This window comes from Macaca mulatta, chromosome X (assembly GCF_049350105.2).
Source record: "Macaca mulatta isolate MMU2019108-1 chromosome X, T2T-MMU8v2.0, whole genome shotgun sequence".
NCBI classification, from domain to species: Eukaryota; Metazoa; Chordata; class Mammalia; order Primates; family Cercopithecidae; genus Macaca; species Macaca mulatta.
Window position 1 is genome coordinate 10,734,546 of NC_133426.1, and position 22,969 is coordinate 10,757,514.

Here is a 22,969-nt window from a genome sequence, read left to right on the forward strand (position 1 = left end):
ATCCTTTCTTATTTTTATTTTTATTTTAAAAAAATTTTTAAGTGTTCCTCTTGCCTCAGCCTCCCACATAGCTGGGACTACAGACATGCACCACCAGGCCTCAGTTCATTTTTCTCTAGTTCTGTTATTTGTTCCTACCTTACACAAAACCCACTGCATTGCAGAAGGGCTCTCATTCTGTTTTATACAATGGAGGCTGCCTTGTTTGTGAATCCCAAATAAAAGTTCATGACATCTATAAGTCAAAAAAAAAAAATTACATTGCAATATAATCAATTTTAGTGACTGAGTTTTCCAGCATTCCCTTAAATTCTGTGTCTAGGCAAGTGTCTCACTTGCCTGTCACTAAGTCCCAGTCCTACTGTGATTCCTTTGTTCTGTTGCAAATACTCACGTTCAACATATGCTGTCCTGTTTGATTAACCTCCCATTCTCATTCCCTATTTCCTCACATCCTTAAATCAAAGGGGAGGGGAACTATTTTAAGTACCTTTGAAGAAAAGAGCATATATAATGCTAATAAATATACCTGACAAGTATATATATTTTTAAATCAAATTCTTTCTATCTTCTTCTTCTTCTTTTTTTCTAGAGACAAGGTCTTACTCTGTTGCCCAGGTTGAAGAGCAGTGGCATAATCTTGGCTCACTGCAGCCACAAAACCCTGGGCTCAGGTGATCCTCCCGCCTCGTCCTCCCGAGTAGCTGGGAGTACAGGAATGAGCCACCATGCCCAGATAATTTTTAAATTTTTCTTTAGTAGAGCTGGGGTCTTGCTATGGTGACCAGGCTGGTCACAAACTCCTGGTCTTGCATTCTCAGTCATAAAAATCTCTTCTAATCTCCCTCTGGCATCCCATTTTGGTTGAAGTCAAACATTTAATCAGACAAGCATGACAAAAAACAAGGAATTATCCTTTAACTCCTCCAATACCGATGTTGCATAAAGAAGTGAAAAACCCAAATCAAAACAAAACATTAAGTTCCCAAATATCACTAAACGTTTGCTCTTTCAAAACAGAAATTATAATATTTTCTTGTTCTTGGTTTTACACTCTTTTGAAAACTTGTTTCTTTTCTCCAAATAAAATCTTGTGCAGTTTCCACTTGGCCTCACAGGAATGTAAAGCTTTATTTAGGTACGTGAACTGGTGGCAGAGAACAGAAGCTTCAGAAAAAAAAAAAAAAAAAAAAAATCAAAGGGTTAGAAGCAAACATAGTGTTTGCTTTTAGACACAATGCTATAACTTAAAGTGAATGGGTTCTCTCTTGTGTCATATTGCCTGGAAGGTTGCTATCTCCTGAAAACCAAAGTAGAATCTAGTGATGGCCAAGCCTTTGGTAAGTAGTTGTAAATGAACAAATTGATGATGTTTATTATAAGCCAGACTATATTCTAAGAGCATAATTCTGTATTTAAGTTGGTGCTACTTTTTATCTCTAGTTTACAGATGAGGAAACTAGAGAAAGAGAGATCTATCTATATATTAACAGATATTAACTCTTAACTAATAGACCACATATCTAATAGCAATAGAAATGGAATTCAAACTTAGGCAATCTGGCTCTGGATCTGAAACGGTAACCAGTCTATTAAACTACACAAGCATGTGTTATTGACAGATAACTGACTACACAAACATGTGTTACTGATGGATAACTGACTTGCCAATGCAGTCAGCACCATCTGGCAGTTTAGAGTACTGTAATTTACTATAATTTAGCTTTACAGTAATCTATTGTCACTGCTTCTTGACTTAAGCACCACCCCTCAGCCTGCCATTTAAGGGCTTCTACCTTCAGTGCTGGCCAGCCTCTTTATTGTGCCCCCAGCTAGCCAACATATTTACTGTTATGTCCAGGTCCTGGTGCGAGCTTCCCAAATATCCAGGCCTGTTTATATCCTCCACAGTCTTCAAAGTTCACTGCAAATCCTTCCTCTTCCCAAAAGCCATCTCTGAGACTTCAAATCACACCTCTTTCCCTTCTCCAAACTCCAAGTGGATTCATGGTCTGGAGCATTGGTTCCCTTCCTTTGTCAACACAAGGATGCCTTTTTAATATCAAAAACCACCCAGCTCAAACTCCCATGTGATACTAAATTTGTGATATCCAATGTGGTGGATCTAAGCTAGAGGATCTTAACCCTGGTTGCTCATTAGAATCATGCAAGAGACTTTAAAAAATCCCAATGTCCAGATTGCAGCGCATAAAAATGAACCAGAATCTCTGAGGGGTGGCCCAGGCATAGTTGTTCTTCAAGCTCCCAGGTGATTCTAAGGGGCTGGTGAGTCTGAGAGCCAGTGGGCCAGCACCTGTTGTTTTGCATTCTACCCTTGGAGGCCTACTCCAACAAGTCTGAAAGCTCCTAAAGGCAAGAATACACTTTGATATTTTAAGCTTTTAAAACTCAAAGTGTGGATCATGGACCAGTAGTATCAGCATCACTTGGGAGCTTGTTAGAAATTCGGGTTCATAGACTACCTCCCCAAGTCCCACTGATTCAGAAAGAGCATTTTAACAAGATCTGGTGATACCTACGCATAGTAAAGTTTGGGAAGCATGAGTGAGTGAGTTTAAAGCACAAAAAGATCACCTACTTTGGGAGGCTGAGGCGGGTGGATCACAAGGTCAGGAGTTCGAGACCAGTCTGGCCAACATAGTGAAACCCTGTCTCTACTAAAAATACAAAAAATAGCCAGGTGTGGTGGCATGCACCTGTAATGCCAGCTACTTGGGAGGCTGAGGCAGGAGAATTGTTTGAACCCGGGAAGTGGGGATTGCAGTGAGCTGAGATTGTGCCACTGTACTCCAGCCTGGGTGACAGAGCAAGACTCGATTTCAAAAAAAAAAAAAAAAAGCAACTACAGCTGGAGAGGTAGCACTCTCAAGCCTCAAAAGATCACTAAAAGTAAACATTCACGTATGCATTTTTACTTCATGACATCATTCTCTGCCTTCTGGGCTGTTCCTTGTCCTGTACCTAGAGGAACACAAACAAAAACCAAACATTTTCTTCTCCTAAGTAAGTCTTCCCCCAGTGTTTTCTGTTCACTGGTAATGCTAGTCTCTGACATACACAGAGCTTCTATGGGCTCACTCTTCTTTTCTTGGAAGCCCTGACACTCACCTAAAATCTTGGTCTAGGGTCTGCTTACCTACACCTTACAATTCTACTTCTTACTCTTACGGATAGGGAACAGAAGGGGCTGGACAATTGTACAGCTTGGGATGGGCTTAATATGTGTGCTTCTTCCTTTTCCTAATAGAAGAGAAAGAAAGGTTAGCTTTTTTACCATGGCATTTATATTCAAAGAGCGTATTTGAAAACCATGTAAAAATAACTTCTATCAACTGTTCTTTAAAGTATAGTATTTATCTATCTAATAATGCCACACAAAAGCAGAAATTTGGCCAGGCAAAAATCAGTGGTTTTCTTCAAAAGTGTGTAGTTTAGAGCTTTCCCATATACTACTAACCATATTATAAGTGCAGTTTAATGAGGGGCTTATAAATAGAAATGCCACCATGTCTGTTTTCTGTACAAGGGAGGGAAATAAATGAGTTTATTAAAATTATGGTGGTGCGTGATCTGCTGAAAAGAAAAGTCATTTGTTAATTAAGACTTATACCTTGATGAGGGTTAGAAATCTACAAGAAATTTAGGTGTAAGCCTAATTCTCTGATCTGAAAAGCAAGATCATAAAATACTAGCTCATCTACACAATTTGAATATAATTTTATTCACTCATGGCTTTTGGGGCTTGAATTCAGGCCTTACTTTCAACAGAATTTGGTCCTATTTGAATCAGAATTTGGCCTGATAATGAATGGCCCAGACATAGATTTTTTAAAGTACATCTGAAAGGATAATCCAATTAAAAGGTCTTCCCTGCTAAGCTAGAAATGGAGTGAAGCTGAATTTAGTTGTGCTATCATTGTAATGACCTGGGAAACAAGGAGGTTGAACAACATGGAATTCCTTTTCACCAAATTTCTCTAAATAATGTAACTTTTTAAGTATCTGAAATAATCATAAGTGAAAATCAATTTATCAAGTTCAACACCAATATACAGGAATACATTAACATGTGTTACTGTTCATAAGACACCATCAATTAAGACATGCCATTATTTTAATTAATTAATTAATTAATTATGAGACGGAGTCTCACTCTGTTGCCCAGGCTGGAGTGCAGTGGTGCAATCTCGGCTCACTGCAACTTCCACCTCCCGAGTTCAAGCGATTCTCCCATCTCAGCCTCATGAGTAGCTGGGATTACAGGCGCCTGTCACCATGCCTGGCTAATTTTTGTAGTTTTAGTAGAGACAGGGTTTAGCCATGTTGGCCAGGTTGGTCTCGAACTCCTGACCCCCGGCGATCTGCCCACCTCGGCCTCCCAAAGTGCTGGGATTACAGGTACAGGATTACGTTAGGAGCTTGTCGTTGGTTATAAGATTAGTCTCAATTTCAGAGATGATAGGGCATGGGAGAAACATATCTTAGAATTGCTGAAATTTAGTAGATTAAAAGTATAACAAAAGTGATAATTTTATAAGAGCATAGCAACAACTTTTCCTGTCACAAATTTATGGTTTGGTGTCATAGTAGTAATACTACTCCTGGTTAATGATGCTATATTATGCCCTTAACTGGTATGCCAAATGCTCAGCGTCCCCACACCCTCTGCTTCTGCAGCAAAGATTGGAAGTAACCATAAAATCTGACTAATGCAAAAACTCTGCACTCCTCCTTTGGGAGCAAAAATGGCAGCAAGCCATAGCCTGCAGCATGGCTTGCATTTTACTAATTGCAAACATAAGTGTATGTAGAAACCCATGTGCATCTTTATCAAAATAATACTAGGTATAAAAAATGGGAGAGCTAAGAGGGTGCACACCTCTAATTTCAAATGGGCACCTAGGCCTCAGCTAAGGTCTGTCTTGTGGTTTGATAATGGGTTAATCCCACTGGTAAAGCTGCACAAGCAAGATGCATCCAGGCGCAGCCTTAAGGGCCCCTACGCATGCTTATCAGCATTCTAGAAGTAGAATCATTGACATGCATTATAGTCCCTTGCCAGTAATTTAGTGCTTTTTCCCTGTAAATGAAGTCAAAAGACCCTGAGAGGCTAGAGAAAGCTGAAAATGAAACAGAGAAATCTTGTAATGTGGTTTCTAATTTGGTAAGTGGATTGATGGGACTGAAGCATTTTCTGGTTAGATGGACTGATCAGAATCGTCAAAAACGTGCCAAAATTCCACTTCAGGTCACCCTGCATGTAGTTGTGTGAACGTTTCCAATTTCTCAGAAATGGAAATAGAAATCTCCAATGAGGCTTTAGAAGATGCAACACTGGAATACTCACGATGACTGGGAAGCCTTTCTTCTGAGTAAATAGTCCACGACGTCAGGATCGGTCTCTAACAGGCTGATCAGCACTTCGTTCTGGAGATCTGGGGGAACCTGAAGGAGCCAAATGTTGAGGCATAAATAAAACCATTCCCGAAATAGGCAAAATATGGTCATTGACAACTTTACTGTAGCATAAAACAGAGCCTTAAAAGTTGCAAGAGAGCAGAGTGATACGCTGGTTAAAACCAAAGCTATGCCAACCCATGCAGCTGCTTTAATTCTTAGGACCAACTGGATGATTACCAAATAGTCATATTCAATCCAAAATGTCACCCCTCATATGCCTGGAGATACAACTGAACCACTTGGATGCCTTTATTGCTCAGGCTAGATTTTCTTGGTTTTGAATAAGGAAAATATCATAGTTCAGAGAAATAGTGTCAATAATTTATTGCCCAAATGGGGACACTTTCTAGAGTTCACATTTATAATTATGCCAAGACAGCAGGCAGAAATGATGACTGTATTGGGCAGTTCTGGAATATATGATCAGTTTATTAAGAAGGCAGGCCCTTGAGCCAGACTGCTTAGGTTTGAATCTTAGCCATACCAGTCACTAGCTGTGGGAACCTTGACAAGGTACATCAACAAGGATCTTCCTAGATCTCAGTTTCCTCACGTGTAAAATGGGGATAACAATAGTACTCGCCACAAAGTATTGCTATGGTGATTAAATGACTTATTATATGTTGAGAATTTAAAACAGTACTTGGCCAATGGTAAATACTCAAAAAAATTGCTGGTTACTACATTTGCATATGTCACTTTGTTATTCGGTGCCTGCCTTTACTCCTTTCTTGCACCAGGTCCATCAATGATGAAAAGTTTCTCACTTTGTAATTTGTTAGGCATCCAGTAGAGTTCTATAGATGAGCATCATATGTTTTTCTAAGCCTAATCCATCCACAGTACATTAGAAGATGGCCTCACAACCCTAAGTCATCTGTGTGGAAATGGTCTATAAGAGATGCTTGAACCCAGCTCTGACTTGTGGTTTCTTATTCCATAGAAGCTGACAGCTCAACCAAAGGAAACTCAAACTATTGAGAGAAAATAAAATTTCAGTCTGATTCTCTCACACGTGAGCTCAGAGAGAAGACTTTTTAAAACTGCAGGGACAAGTCTTCTGAAAATAAGTGGTTGGCGGAAGAATTTGCGTCTTGCCTCTTGCAGAACTCTATGGTTCTTGGGCTCTGAGAATCTGGAAACAATTTTATTAATAAAAACAGGGATGAGAAAGCAAGGAAAGGCGTTCTGTCTCTTACAAGTCTGTTCCTCCTACTTCATCATGAACCTTCATTAATGACATTGCCAACTTCTCATCACACAAGCTCAAGATCTCAGAATTGTACTAAAGTTTCTCTGCATCCTCTCTCCATTCAGAGCCAGGAGGCCTACTAGACGTCATCTCTGTTACTTCTTTTCTCCCTTTTTCATTTCAACTGCAGTGACCCAAGTTCAAGCCCTCATTAGCCCTTTGTAGTGGTCATCTGTTCATCATTAAAAGTCTCCATTTCCCTCCTCTTATAACAGTTATATACCACGTTCCCTCTGGAAAACCAACTGCTACCCAACCCTTAGCTTGAGGGTGAAGTGTGTATCCTAGTCTAAGTCTATTGAGCCTTCCATTCCCAGATCATCATAGTTGCCTGAGCAATGGGCATGTGACTCCATTAGAGGCAATGAAAAGCCTGGAGGTTTCCCCTGAGACTTCTAAGAGAGGATGCAGGACCTGTATCCATATGAGGCCTGCTGATTGTGCTGACAATTGAGCAAACAATACCAAGAAATAGAGATAAAAGGGATGTCTTGATATCATCTGAGTCCTGGGACAAGCTATGTCTGAAGCCATATTTGCTTGTGGATTGTTCAGCTATGTGAGCCTTCAAATTACTTCAGCTAGTTTGAGTTTTTCATTGCAAAGAAAAATACATACTTGATGAACCTTTGATACAACAGCTTGCAAATTTGTGTGCTATTTCCTTAACATGTGCATCACATTTCTTCTCTACGTGGTTGTCAGAATGCCGTGGTCAAGACACTCACTTACTGGAAACTCTTTTTATTCCCGTGGCTGAAGCCATCCACTTGCTTGCTCTCCTCAATCTGTCTTTCCCATCTTCTCCCCTAGCAGTTGTTCCACACAAGCTCTACTTCAGCACCACTGTGCTTCTCTATCAGGTCTTCTTTTCCCTCCCTTCCTTTCATTCATTGCATAAATGTTGAGTGAATGCTTCCTGAGTGCCAGGTACTGGATGCTGGGAATTCAGTTACGAACCAAACAGACAAGAATTCTTGTCTTCACGAAGATAACAAATGTGGAAAGACGGGCATTAAACACACATACAAGGAAAACACAGAGAAACACAAGGCAAAGAAGGGCAATGAGAAATGCTTGGCAAGATGCAGTTTTAAATAGGATTGTCAGTCCCAGAGAAGCTGACATTTTAGCAGAAAACTGAAATTGATGAAGGAGTTGGAGAAAATCATTCTAGGTAGAAGGAAGGAAAAGAAAGCCAATGATAATGGTCTTGAGTCAAGAGTGATGAGGAGGCCTGTGAGGCTGGAAGAGAGTAGGAAAGGAGGCAGGTGGTAGGAAGGAGTCATGGGGCCAGGACCAGATGTCATGAAGTCTTATGGGTCATGATAAGGACTTCTGTTCTTACTTGCAGTGGGTGGGGATCCACTGGAGATTTTGAACAGATGACTAACATGAAGCAGCATCACTCTGGCTGCTGAGTTGAGAGTAGAATGCATGGAGCCAGAGATAAAGCAAGGAGAGCAGAGAGGGGCTGCTGATCTATCTAGATAAGATGATGGGTCCTGAACCAGGACGGTGAGGTGATGAGAAATATTTCCACCATGGACATAGTGAGGATAGAGGTGATAGCATTAATTTATTGGATGGAGAGAGAGAGAGAAGGAGAGGGAGAAGAAAAGATGACCTCAATGCTTGGGGCCTAGGCAACTAGAAAGATGGAGTTGCTGTTGACTGGTTTGGAGAAGCTGCAGGAGGAGAAGGTTGGGGGTCAAGTTTTGGAGTGTGGTTTTGATTTGATAATGTTTAGAGGTCTGCGAGACATCCAAATGAAGGAGATATCTTGTAGATAGTTGGCAATAAGGATTCAGAGTTCATAGGAGAAGTCTAGGTTGAACATAGACATTTAAGAGACACATATAGATGATATTTAAAACCTTGTGACCAGCTGCAGTGGCCTGGGAATGAAAATGGGGAGAAGGGAAATGACAGGATATTTAGGTCAAGGGTGAGATTATTCTCTTACTGTATAAATTAAACAGGAAGACATCATTTTTACTGTATTTTTTTTTCAAAGATCATCTTCCAACAGCCATGTGCTATTATAACAGTTTTTTAAAACGTAACACCTACAGGGTGAAAATGAGAAGAAAGAGAACTCATATTTTTTTAATGAACAGCAAAGCAAAAAATAATATAGGACAAAAATATATGTCCCAATCTCTTTTTTAGAAGATACTTCCATAAACAAATTAGGAAAAGTACTTGCATTTTCATCCAGTTTAATTTAAAATTTGTTAGGCTTAGACATGTAATAAAAAATTTCGCTCCGGCCGGGCGCGGTGGCTCACGCCTGTAATCCCAGCACTTTGGGAGGCCGAGGCGGGCGGATCATAAGGTCAGGAGATCGAGACCACGGTGAAACCCCGTCTCTACTAAAAATACAAAAAATTAGCCGGGCGCGGTTGTGGGCGCCTGTAGTCCCAGCTACTCGGGAGGCTGAGGCAGGAGAATGGCGTGAACCCGGGAGGCGGAGCTTGCAGTGAGCTGAGATCCGGCCACTGCACTCCAGCCTGGGCGACAGAGCGAGACTCCGTCTCAAAAAAAAAAAAAAAAAAAATTTCGCTCCAAGCACTAATCCATTCCCATTTGGATTTAATTAAAGAATAAACAATTAGAGTGCAGGCCCTTCAGAGTGGTGCAACCATGACAATATTAATTCTTTGAGAGTATGTAGTATGTCTAAGATAAATTATCAACTTGGATGCATTATTAGAATAGGTTTCAGAAGTATCATTACTTAAAAAATAACTTTCCATAAATTTTTGTTAAGCTAGTCTGCAATTCAGAGGTTTTCCTCATTCAACTAGGCGACCAATCATAATTATTGAGGCCTATTTTATGTAGCATACGTGACTCTTACTTGGTAACAAATGCAAATAGGAAGGGTCACAGTTATAAATCTATCTATAGTTTCCTTTTAAAAGGCCCATGGTACCATTTTGGCTTGGAGACACTATTTACAAATACATAAAAAAGATATAGTTTAAAAATTTAGATCCATGTATTACAGGAAGGCAAATAGTATTTTCCTATGTATTATGCAAAACTACAGTGTATATAATTCATTAGTTAATTTATGTATAATCCATTTTGTTACATAATGATTTAAGGCAGCTTCAAAATTTATGTGATTAAACCACATTTTAAAAAATAAAGGAATGATTCAGAAAATTGGGGTCAGTGGGAAAATGAGGTAAGAAATTTGAAATGTTGCCTGAAACTGATTTTTTTAATGTTCATACAACAGCACCCAGTACTGTTTTCCTATAATTCCTCTAATCTTTGACTATAACTGCACATTTCATTTCCTAACATTTAATAAAAATGTCAAACTACTGGCTCAGTTAAATTGGATGAACATTTGTTTCTCTATTAATTTAGGTACTTACTAGAGAAACAAAAGTCAAGTGAATAAACTAATAGGAAACAGAAGCTTGAAATAAGTAAGAAAGTAATATCTAGGTAGACCACTGACTTAAGCATAACTTTTTAGGAATTAGGATGCTGTAAAAAAATCTGACTGAGGCAATAGCCCCTGAAATCCAGTTTTGGCTCTGCTGTTTATAATTATTACTTAGACACATCAATCACCTTCTTTAGGATTCTGTTCCCACATCTGAAAACATATGCGTATTCATTTTCCTTAATAGGGGTGTTATGGGAATCAAAAGCGCCAAAAAAAAAAAAAAAATTGAAAATAGATTACCAATTGCAAAGAGATATAGTAATACAATGTTTTATTAGAAATAGATGAAATAAGTTAAACACTTGAAAAAATAAAAGCAGATAACATGGAGATGGACAATATTTGTTCTGCAATTATTATTAGTTTTTATTAACAGTCATCCATTTGCTTTCAGAGAAGAAGCACTCTCTTCTCTTTTACTTAACATTTCTTTTGGGTAACTCAGTTATAGGATTTTCTCTTGCTATGTCTCTGCTTCCAATCCCCCTCTGAATTTCTAGAGTTACAGCCTATGGCCTCTTGGCCCTTCAACTGCAATGGTCTTGAAGCCAGACTCTGTGTAGCCTCCCCCTTCCAGTTCCTTTTGCCAGACCTTGAATCTTCCCACCATTCACATCATTAGAAGGTAAGTTTCCTGAAGGCAGAGATTATCTGATTTGTTTACCCAGAACTGAAACAAGCTCAGAAATTTGTAGTTTTCTGTCAGCTAGCCTCCCTCAAAGCTAGGGCAAGATCATGTATGCACATGCTGGTACCTGAAGGGGGCATATAGGAGCTTCTGGAAAAGGTTATCTTCCCTATTGAAAATGGGTGCATGATAAGAAACATCATCTCTTCATTAATTAATGCAATGATGGCTGGAAGAGATGCTGTTATCAACTGTAGCCATTTTGCAGCTGAAGATGGCAGAGCAGAGACAGCAAAGTGCTACCGAGCTGCTGAAACTGTGCCCCCCTATATTTACTGTGTCACATAATAGATGCTGATGTCGAAAGCCATTTGCAGTTGACTATTGTTCTCCTTGCCAGTCAAATGTTTCCTAAATGATGTCTCATTTTCCTCCTCTAACTTTGCCTTCCTACTCTTTCCTCTCTGGAAGCTTTTACCTGCACTTCTATGACCTTCACCCACTTATTCACTTACACACTGTCACTTGCTCAATTTTATGCTCTTTCAGAATACAAGCTAGGGTGGTGATTTCTACCCAATGGATGTGCAGTGAATGTTGCTGAAATGGCTAAAAAAAATAATAATCTAAAATCACCCAGGATTATGGTCTGCATGTGTTATGTTACCCTTGTCTAGATGTTTCTATCTACTTATCAGTGGTACCAATACCATGCTGCAGCACAGTCTTCTTGCTATTCATTTCTAGAGTGGGAAAATAAATTTTCTTTCCCAACTGATTATCATCAGAATTTTTCTAAGTTCTCAAACTATTTTTCTTATCAATGCAAAAACTCCCAAACTTTTTGAAAAAGATAGCTCAATAATTAAACAATGTTTTCATTTTCTGCTTCTGGAATTTTTGTATATAGCAAAATGGGAACTAAGGAGAAGGGTAGTGAAAGACATATTACATTTTTTAAAAAATCAAGCAATTCTGCATATTAAAAAGAAGAAACAAAACCCAGCTCAAAGTGATTCTTCATTTACAATTCATTGTTTCACATCAAAATCTCTACTGGGCTTTAGTCAACCATGTAACAATTCTAGATATTTTCTAAGGGTACCATTTATGGTCGTGTTTATCTGGAGACTCAGCTCCTTAGATTTTAATGAGTTCCTTCAAAGCATAATGCTATTCCAAAAAAATCAAAAGAACTTTGGCCTCTCCAGCTTCAGAGAAAAAAATGTAAACACTGCACATATGAAAGAATAAAACTGTCACAATTAAAATCTACCCGATCAAATTAAAAATGAAACCTTGAATTATTGCCTAGGGTATGATTGCTATGAGGTAGTTTATTCCATAAACCACTGAGAGAGAAAAATGGTATGAGTTTTCTCCATTTACTAAGTCACCACAATAAACCATTAAGGGCTTTTCGAAGAGCTATTCCCAGGACCCAGCCCTACTGCGCTTGTCACTGGGTGTTCCACACCAATCCACCACTTTACACTTGACCAAGAAAGATGCTTTAGTATTTAAAACCCAGCAAAAGTAAATATCACTGGAAATCATGATGGCATTTTGTAGTTAACAAACACACTAAAATAAATCACTTTGGCTGTTTATGGGAGCAAAAGCTCAAACAAGGACAGGCCCAGCTTAGAACCTTTGGCGTGGCTCTGTGGTGACAGGTGGTTTAATAATTTAAGGGGATCTGGGTGCACAGGAGGGTCAAGATGCATTACATTTGGCAAATATTTCTCAAGTGCTTGATACATGCCAGGCAGCATGTTTTGGCAATTTAGGTACATTAGTGAACAAATACAGTGGAAGAGTCCAGGGCTCCTGGGATGATGTTGGAGGATAATTCAAGCAAAGATGAAAGAAATCAGCAGTCTTTGCTCCATGGCAACAGGTTAAAGGAAGTGGAAAAGATTCAGGAATAATTTACTTCTGCTTCCTTCCACCTTTGTGGGACACCAACAGTACACATGTTCTGTCTTTGCAGACAGGGCCAAAGTGAGCAGGCTATAGCAGGAACACTTGCTGGCTCTTGAAGCCATCTGCTGGCCTGAACATCAGGGGTGCTATTAGTCCAGCAGTATTACTGCTGTTAAACGTCTTCATTCCTCATTTTCAGATTGGCTGAAATATATTTTCTTATTCTTTCTCCACAAATGGACTCCATATCTGAGATACCACATCAAAGTGCCTCTTCTTTTGTGTGAGGAGGCCTCCTCCTCACACAAGTCTGACTGTCCTAGCCAGACTCTTAAATTGTGTGTCAACCTCTGCATCTAGGTGCCTCTTCTGTATTACAGGACGAAGCCAGGTTCTTTTCTGCCCTTTTCCATTAACTCAGAGAGTGGCCACTTGAAAGAGGCAGTCTCAGCATCAGGAAATGAAGGACGTTAGAACACTCAGAACAAATTTTGGGTCCCTGCCAGGCCTCTGTGAGCTTCTACATTATGCTGTAGAAATAATTAATTTAGTCACTGCATCACTTGGGCAAATGAACTTGGCTTACTCCTCTTGAAATGGTAGTGAGATTTAAACAAGCCAATGATGTATGTAATGAGTAGCCCATCCCTGGCACATAGACAGTGGTATTTGTGATATATAGAAAAGGAAATGGAAATCATATATAATTATGTGGATATACTGGGAGGGGTGGTTTCTTGCTTGATGACCTGGATGAATGCTTGACTCTTTGACTTGGCGTGCAAAGAGGCTTTAAGAAAATGCGATTTGCATCGGGGAATGAAGAGAACACAAAGCAAAGTTTGGCTTCTGACTTGGAATCCTCATCACAGCCTCTGACCCTTGCTCCCAGTAGTGCTCATTTGAAATTTCCCACGTGTACTAAGCTGGTCCCCAGTTCAGGCTGACAACTCAGTGGGGTGGGAACACACTGGCTTTCCCACGTCTCTACTGCACTCCGGACTTTTCATCAGCTTACAAGGGTGGTGTCTTCTCTTTCTTGCCCTTCTCCTAAGAAGGAGCCCTAGTAAGAAGTGTTTAATATCAGCCCTTAGAAGAAGCTGACAGTTTTCTCCATTTGCTCTGAAGTTCTTACTAATCCCAAGAGCAATGATGAGTTTTCTCTGGAATTCCCAATATTAGTTACAGAAGCAACAACTCTCAGAACAATTCATGTATCAATGATTTAGTCAGTGAGAACTTTCTGGTTAGGATAATACCAATGACTTTGTCTAGATATTCATGATTCTTATCCTTGATTTCCAGTGCTCCCACAGAGTATCATTTTATGTTAGCCAGTTTTTCAATAGGTGTTGATATCAGAAGTGGAGGGTCATGACTTAAAGATACGGGAATATAAGCAGTATGGACACTGGACAAAATCCAAACATCAAAAATACATTTTTTTTCTAGTAATACAGAATTGCAGTATTTATTCAACAAATAATTACTGAGCACCCATCTTCTGCTATGTACTTTCTAGCTGTTGTGAATGTCAGTGAACAGAACAAACAAAAATCTCACCTGATGTAAATGACGAGTTGATGGGTGCTGATGAGTTGATGGGTGCAGCACACCAACATGGCACAAGTATACATATGTAACAAACCTGCACGTTATGCACATGTACCCTAGAACTTTAATTAAAAAAAAATCTCTGCCTTTATCAGGTTTGTATTTTATTAGGTTTCAATAAGCATAAAAATAAGTAAATTATATAGTGGGTTAAAAGGTAATAAATGCTATGGAATAAAAAGAAGAGCAGAGTAAGGGCCTAGGAGTATGTATGTGTGGGATCAGGTCACAGCGTTATACACAGTGGGCAGAGTGGGCTTGATTTCCAAGAAAACACCCAAATATGCTTTGATAGAGCAGGCACCTTATCACCTTAATGTAATAATAATAGCAGAAATCTTTTTTTTAATGCCTAGTGTATGTTAATTCTGTTCTAGGTGCCTTAAAATGTCATTTCTAATTCTTATAACAATCCTGTAAATTAGGTCATGTTGTTTCATCTTTTGGCTAGGGAAATTAACTGGGGGGGCCCAAGATTACATACCAAATAAGTGGCTGAGCAGGGATTTGAATTTTGGTAGCTCATATTCCAATGCACATGGTCTTTCTACCATACCAGTGTTTCCCAAGATATGGTTTCCAAAGGTGTGGTTAGGAAACTACCAGAACTCTGTGGAGATCTTCACTAGAAAGTGCAGATTTCTGGGCCCCATCCCAGTGCTGCTCAATCTGACTCTCTGGAGTGCATCCTAGGAATCTGAATGTCTAAGTTTCCTTGCAACTCTGCTGCACACTCAAGTTTGAGAACCACCATTATAATCTACTGCCTTCGTATTTTGATACCTGTGGTCATGATATCTGCTATTATGATCTATTTCCAGCTCAAGGATTTCCAAATCAGTACCTGAAAAGCAAACAACCAATGCAAAAGACTGTCCTAGCCAGACTCTTAAATTGTGTGTCAACCTCTGCATCTAGGTGCCTCTTCTGTATTACAGGACGAAGCCAGGTTCTTTTCTGCCCTTTTCCATTAACTCAGAGAGTGGCCACTTGAAAGAGGCAGTCTCAGCATCAGGAAATGAAGGACGTTAGAACACTCAGAACAAATTTTGGGTCCCTGCCAGGCCTCTGTGAGCTTCTATAGCCCTTCCACCAGTTACTTTATGGAATCACTGCCTCCAGGTCTGTTCTGCCTTCCAGGACAAGCTCACAGCTACCTTTCCTAACAAGTCTTCCTTTCTAATGCTAATAGAAGTGACACCTCCCTTTCCAAGCTCCTAAACCCAAGGACTGTGAAACTGCACAATAACTAACTACTTTTAACCATCAGGCCCTGACTAGCTCATCCTTCTTTGTTTGGAATTATAATAATTCTGAAAACTTCTTTAAAAAGCCAAACAAAACAAAACAAAATAGCTATATACACGATTACATTTTTGTCCACCCATGCAGATCAGCTTTGCTGACCAACCACCAGCCTTGGTGTAGCCAACTAGTTTCTGAACTGCCAATATGCCAAGAGAATCCAAAATGTGATGAGATTAATTTTCTTCTGTGCTTTAAAAAAGGAAGGAAGGGAAGTCAGTGCTAGGGCATAGAACCATGCAGATTTTAGAACCAGAAGGGATCTTAGCTATTATTCATTCAAATCTAGTATTTGATAACTAAAGAAATAGAAACAGAGGAAGATGAGGTCATGTGGCCAATATATAACAGGGACAGGACGATAGTAAATTTTCTGGTTCCAGAGTCAGTTTCTTTTCATAGACCAAGGCTTGAGATATTTGTGTCCCTCTTCCTCCCACTGCACTGTTATTTTTCTGAATATATGATTACTATAATCCTTCTATAGAGATCAAGAATGATTATATTAATGGTTAACTTACTCCAAGAAAGGTATCCTTAATTTCTCCATGCCCAAATCTTTTCATACGTAAAAGGAGTAAGGCTCGGTAATATGGAAATCATATGTCACAGAACAACCATTGAGTCATTCATTAATTCAACCAATATTTATTGTGTTCCTACCATGTCCCAGGCACAGGGGTAATGCAGTAAAGAAAGTACTACAGATAGAAATGGACCCAAAAAATCATCCTGTCATGTAGTTTACATTCCTAGGGAGCAGGGAACATAAAACGAGAAATTTGTAAAACCCAGTGTTAACAGTGGTGAGTGCTAAGGGGAAAAAGCAGGGAAAGGAAATAGGGAGTGATGATGTGTGTGTGTGTGTATGTGTGCGATGGCGGGTGGAGGTGCATTTTAGACAAGGTGGCCAGGAAAGGCCCTATGAGAAGTAAAGATTGTAACTGGAGACCAAAAATATGAGAGAATGTCGACATCAATCCCTACAGAGAATGGCAAACAAAGATCAGATTTGGGAAAAGCTGGAAAAGGTAGAATACTGATGTTTTTATACTGTTGTTAGTAATTCAGGTGGCATGAAATGGAAAGAAAAGGTATGACACAATTAAAATGGCAGCAGCTGTATTTTCAAAGAAGCCAGGAAAAGTTTTGTTGGTATCTGAGTTGAAAAGAAATGCTCGATGATATGTGGTTTCATATAAAGGAGAATTTTACTTAGATAATAGAATTAACTTTGATGAGAAGTATTTTGTTAAAAAAAATCCAGAGAACATGAAGTAATGCCAAGACTACTTGGCAAGATGATATGTGACTTAAACTTGATGAAAATGTTGAAAAGTTCCGATATTTGATTCATCCAAATATGTAGTTATGAGGATTTAGGCTGAAGTGTAAATTTTATATAGAATCAATTATTAATTCAACATTTTTTGAGAGCTTAGCATATGCAACCCAGGGGCAATGCTTCAAAGACACAAACAGGAGATGTCCTTCTACCTTAGTGAACTTTTCATTTGCTCTTCCTCCTGGGCATCCAACCAGGACGCATTTCCAAGCCTCCCTTGAAGTTAAGTGTGGCTTGTGCATAAGTTCTGGCCAATGAAATTTGAGTGGACAATTTTCTGGGGTTGCCTGTAAAACCCTAAAAAATGTCAGAGCCTCGAAATACAAGGAGCTGGGATTCCTAAATCACCACCTGGAAGGTTGTCCACCTAACACCTGATTAAACTTTATGTCAGGGTGATATTTATTTCTGTGTTAAAGTACTGAGATTTGAAGCAGCACGTGTTACCCAACTAATATAATTATTAATTAACACTTGCATAAACTGCTACAGTTTTAACAATACTTTCACATATCAAATGATTCTGGTCACCACCTTGAGAATTACATCATCTTTTTGTTTTTCCCATTTCTAAAGCTAGAGTTGATGTTTAATGAGTATTGAATTACTTCGTTACAATCATGTAGGTAAGACACAGAGGGCAAATATTCTAAACCACTGGGTCTCAAATTTACAAAAAATAATTGGTATAAGACAAGCATGGACATAAATCTAATGCAAAGCACTTGATAAGTGTAGACAAATTACTAAAGAAATTTAAAAGAAGTAACTAGAATTCTTGGTTGAAGGAGCCACAAAAGGCTCTAGTGGAAAAGGCAGACTTTATAGCGTTTGCAAATTGACAAGAGAAATGGGAGAAAAAACATGAAGAAGGTTCCTGTAAATTTTGACATGCAATATTAGTGGTGAACAGAAATAGAAGAGAGTTGGCATTTGTTTTAAAGTTTCAAGGGAAGTTGTAGCAAGCAATGCAGTTTGATGAAGGAAAACAGGAACTGGTAATTCAATACAAATCAAAAAAATATTTATTGAGTGCCTGCCAGATGGAGGGCTTTCCAAAAGTGTACAGAGGATATGGAGAGGAGATAACAAGGGTGCAGTCCTTGTTTTAAATGCATTTATACTCTACTAGGGGAAATGGTCATAAACAACTATACACAATGTTGGGTAAGATAAACATCAGTAAGGACAGTAATGGAGTTCAGGAGACAGAGAAGTGGCAGGGGAATGACAAAGGAAGGACAGGTGAAGCTTCGTGTAGGAGGTAAAATGTCAAGATTGACCTTGGAGGAGGTGAAACCACTGAGGATGCTTATGAATACATGAATTCATGAGGGACACAGAATTCCATAAAGAAGGGTTTTATTAACATCTTGAGCAAGGACACTGCTTTATAATTAAATGACTCCAAAATGTGACCATGGTTTAGAGGACAACAAAATGAAAATTATAATTTGGTATGTTTGTTTAAACATGGAATCACAAACTCGAAATGACATCATAGTTGTGCAAATTTCTACTCCTGCTGAAACTGCCTGACTTCCAATGAATTCAGTAAGCAGCACTGCACCCCAGAGGGTGGTCTATTAGAATTTCATCCTGCCTCCAGAGGCAACCAATAGGCAGTTTGCTACGATGTCTTGCCACAGAAGGGCCACCTACCATGAACAGGGCTTCATAATTTTCAATCATCTTTTGCACCACAGCGATGATGGCTGTGCTCTCCTCAGCCCGGGCTGAACTCTGGACTGAGAATTCTTTGTCTGATGACTTCTGCTTGTGCAGCAGGTTGGGTCCAAATATGGTGGCTAAGTTTAGAGATGTCATTTTATTCCCAGTGACCTATGAGAGAACAGAACACAAGGACTGTTGTTATGTTTGCCCTTCAAAATACTGGGTGATTCAGTAATCAAGGAAACCTTTTATTATACATTTTTTTTTTTTTATCCTTCAAGGATACCATCATCTCTATTAGAATCCATGGAGGGCACCATGATTTTCCTTTTGCTTTCATATCTTGGATTGAACCTTATAGTTCAATGATCATCTCAATAGCATATAGAGTAAAAATTTGCAACTCTAAGTCGTTTATTGTAAAATGGGTACTATATAAAATTTCTATCCTGTTTGCACTTAAGAAATATTGACACCCATCCATCCATCTATTCATTTCTCCATCCATCAATCCATAATCTCACCACTGATCCATCCACTCAGCACCTATCAGAGGCTGGGCATTTTTCATATATTTTAATTATTTTAAAACTTTTCCAACCATGATTACAACACAGTCCTTATTTTAAAGGGCTCTCATTCTAGGGAGGAAATAAGCCTATCAATTACAGGTAATAAGTACAAAGTATAAAGCTCTCAACTCCGAAGGCCCCAGGGTCACTACCACAGAGGCAGAAGCATTTGCACAAACTCTCAAAAGAAGAAGAGTTTGCCAGGCTGAAAAGCAAAGGATCTTGGGTAGGGGGTAACTTTACAATGGAGAAAGCACCACACATGCAAAGACAGAAACATCTAAAATATGTCATGGAGCCCCAGGAAGCTCAGTGTGGTAGGGAGTTCTGCAGGAAAGACAGGCAAGGGCCAGGTGAGATGATCTTCGTGTGTCAGACCAAGGAATTCAAATTGTGATCTAAGGGCAAGAGGATTCTGAACAGAGTAGAATGGAAATGGAATCTGCATTTCAGGAAGAGCAATCTATGGAACAGGGGATGGGGGATGCAAGAAAGTAGGACTACCTGGGACATACCACAACAGTCTAGGCCACAGCAGCTAGTATCTGAACTAGGAAGGAAGAAGTAGGGATGAAGAGCAGCTTCCAGAGTTATGGAGGGGGTGAAGGGTGAGGAGGATAATGCAGAGGGTAAGGATCTTGTGTTTAAACAAATGAAAAAATGGAAGGACAGTTAAGTGAGGAACATGAAGGGCTGACAAGGGGTTCCTGGAGACTCCAGCACCCTTAAGGAGCAGCTGATGAAGGAGGCCAAGAATGGTTGAGAAGTTAGAAAAAAAGAAACTTCTGTCCAAGAAGAAATAACAGGGGTGTTTCAAGTGAGTTATCAACTGTGGCAGAGGGTCATCGAGATGTGACCCTTCCCTCCAGAATGGACTCTCTGATGGTTCTGATGTCCCAGCTAAGAGTCATGTCAGTGGTGTGGCAGGAATGAGCCACAGTTGCAGAAGTGGAAACAGTGAATGTAGACACTTTCTTCAAAAGATATCACAGAGAAGGAGGAAGAAGAAATATAGGAGGAGCTAAAGGGGAGTACAGGGTGAAGAAAGGGAACTATGTTTTAGCTTGAAGTATAAAAAATTACTCATATTCAATATATTAATAATTAGAAAGTACAGGTAAGCAAAAGGAGAAAAAATGCCCATAATTTCACCACTGCCAAGAATCAGCCATTCCAATGCCTTCCTGTGCACATATATACATGTATACCTGATATTTTCTTCTTTAAAACTGGGATCACATCCATATATTATTTTGTAATTTGCTTACTGTCTCTTAACAGTGTGTTACAATAATCTTTCCACTACGAAAATATCCTGTCTTCAGTCTTCATTGGCCCCTAGAATCCCACTGCATGAATAAACCATGATGTGTTTTAACCACAGTCAACTGATAGGCATTGATGTCGTCTTGAATTTTGTTATTATAAGCAATGGTACAAAAAATACCCTTGAAAAGACATTTTGTGAGCGTGGGTCAGCACTTTTTAGGAGTAAATTCCTACAAGTTGACTTGTTGTAATAAGGAATATGAACATTTTTAAAGGTTTGGGAATTTTTTCTACTTGTCTCTTTTTTCAGGTGAATGGGAGAGTCTGAGTAAGTTTCTCTAGGCTAGGGTTTCTCTACCTTGGCGCTAGTGACATGTAAGGCCAGATCATTCTTTGCTGTGGGGGCTGTCCTGTGCATCACAGGATGTGGAACAGCACCCCTGGCCTCAGCCCACTAGATGCCAGGAGCCACCCCTACCCTCAACCTACAGTTGTGACAACCAGAATTATCTCTAGACATGGTCGCATGTCCCTTGTGGGGTAAAATTGCTCCTGGTTGAGAACCACTGGTCTGCATGAATTTTTATTTATCTTGCCAATATCAATTGAGTGTCAGGATCAGTATGGGAACTGTGTCTGCTTGGTGGGGATCTTTTGCCTGGGAAGATCTACACAGCCTTTGAGAAGCACCTGGGTGCCCAGCATAGAATTCAGGAGTCCTGATGAACAGCTGAAACAAAGCCCTCTGAGCCCCACTCTCATCCTGTGGAGTCACGAGTTGGTGGCTGCCCTGCCCTACAATCCCAGCATGGTGCACGAGTTGTATTATTTTTAGAAGGCAAGGCTGTTTTTAGGTGAATGATTGGCCACCAAGGCATATTATTTCATGTGATAAACACAATTTGAAAGAAAGTACCCTTTATGTAGGATCGTTCAATCATTTTTCTTTATTTCATTGATAAGTTTTGTATTTCATTGATAAGTTTTCATTTTATTTTTCATTTCTTTTCCTGAAAATTCATGGTTAAGGTGAAAATCAAATACATGTCATTTTCAGATTCCTCCCTTTAGAACTCAGAAGTATTTGGAGTGTTTCCCCTTACCCCTTTAAAGTCATATTAGGGTTTTCTCATTTTTTAAAAAAACATTAACAAATGGAAGATTTTGTTTTCTTTTAAAAGAATGTTTCATACAAGAACAATCTAGAGCTCTCTTTCCGCTCTTTCCTTCTCCTGTTGCTATTCTGGGAATGGAATACAACCCATCTGTAAAACTGCACACAGATTCCAGCTGCAGACCAAGCTGCTTGGGGTTTGTTAACACTTTTGGGGTTTATTGTGTTTTATTGTTTTGTAACATGGAAAGGAGACTTGCTCCCAGGCAACATCCACCTTTTCTCCATGTGTTTCAGCATATATTTTTATATATACTATATGGTTGTATCTAGGTAATACAATGTACCCTCGAGCCAGGCCATTACTTCATTTTTAGCTAGCAATTCAAGAAAACTTTTATCTTCACTAAATGAACATCCTAGGTTATTTCTAAACTTCATATGAATAGCTCATATCTGTTAAAAGTCTAGTATGTACAGGTACCAGGCTAGGGGCTTTCCACTGGCCATTGCAATTCTTTCTCACTATAAGCTTAAGAAGCAGCTGCTGCTGTTGTCCCTATTTTATAGACAAGGGAAGTGATGCCCAAAGCTCAGAGCCAGGAGATGGTATAGCAAGAAGCAAAGCTGGTGGCCCCACTCTAGGCAGCCCTGCCCTCTTCATCCCATTGCTACATCTCTTCCCGTTTCCTGTTGCTTGGCAGACCCAGCCATGGCATGGTGAAATGGGAAAACGAGCTTTAAAACAGGGCTGGATGAGGGTGAGGGGAGACACAGGTCTTGCTAAGTTTCAAAGCCAATCTACCATTTCCTAGAGGCATGTACCTCCTCAAAGATCAGTAATCATGGCCCTACAATGGTATTTGTAACTTCTTTTTTGCCTCATAGACCCTTTGAGAACTCAGTGCCAGCTATGGACTCTCACCAAACAACTGCATATTCACACCACATTTTCCATGCAGTGCCAGGGGGTTCTTGAACTCTGAAAAACCACTGCTCAGAAGGTTTCAATTTTGTTCCTGCTATATTCTTTCTTGAAGAAATGCAATGTTTCTTACACTTGGGAATTTCTCTTTTCCCTAAGGAGCAAAGCAAATAGCAAACTAAACAAAATAGAAGAAAACAAAACAAACACAAGATAGCAAAACACCACAATTCAATAAAATACTGCTATTTTTTCCCAAAAAAGCACTGATTGACTGGTCAACAATTTTTCTCATGCCCTTCTTTTAGACATCTTTAAGACCTCACCAGTGAATGATGCATTGAATTTTAAGCACATATCAAAGAGGAAATATTATGTTCATTTTGTAGATGAGG

At 39.4% G+C, this 22,969-nt stretch overlaps 1 protein-coding gene across 4 annotated transcripts in view; it reads right to left on the minus strand.

Moving 5' to 3' along the window:
* Nucleotides 1-22,969, minus strand: part of ARHGAP6 (Rho GTPase activating protein 6) — a 546,930-nt gene that overhangs the window by 15,891 nt on the left and 508,070 nt on the right. For all 4 annotated transcript variants that reach the window (XM_001094565.4, XM_015126934.3, XM_077989702.1 and 1 more), the window contains exons 9-10: nt 18,683-18,862; nt 5,369-5,466 (exon numbers count right to left, since the gene is read on the minus strand). In XM_001094565.4, coding sequence (XP_001094565.3) covers nt 5,369-5,466; nt 18,683-18,862 — 278 coding nt within the window. The remainder of the gene's footprint in view (nt 1-5,368; nt 5,467-18,682; nt 18,863-22,969) is intronic.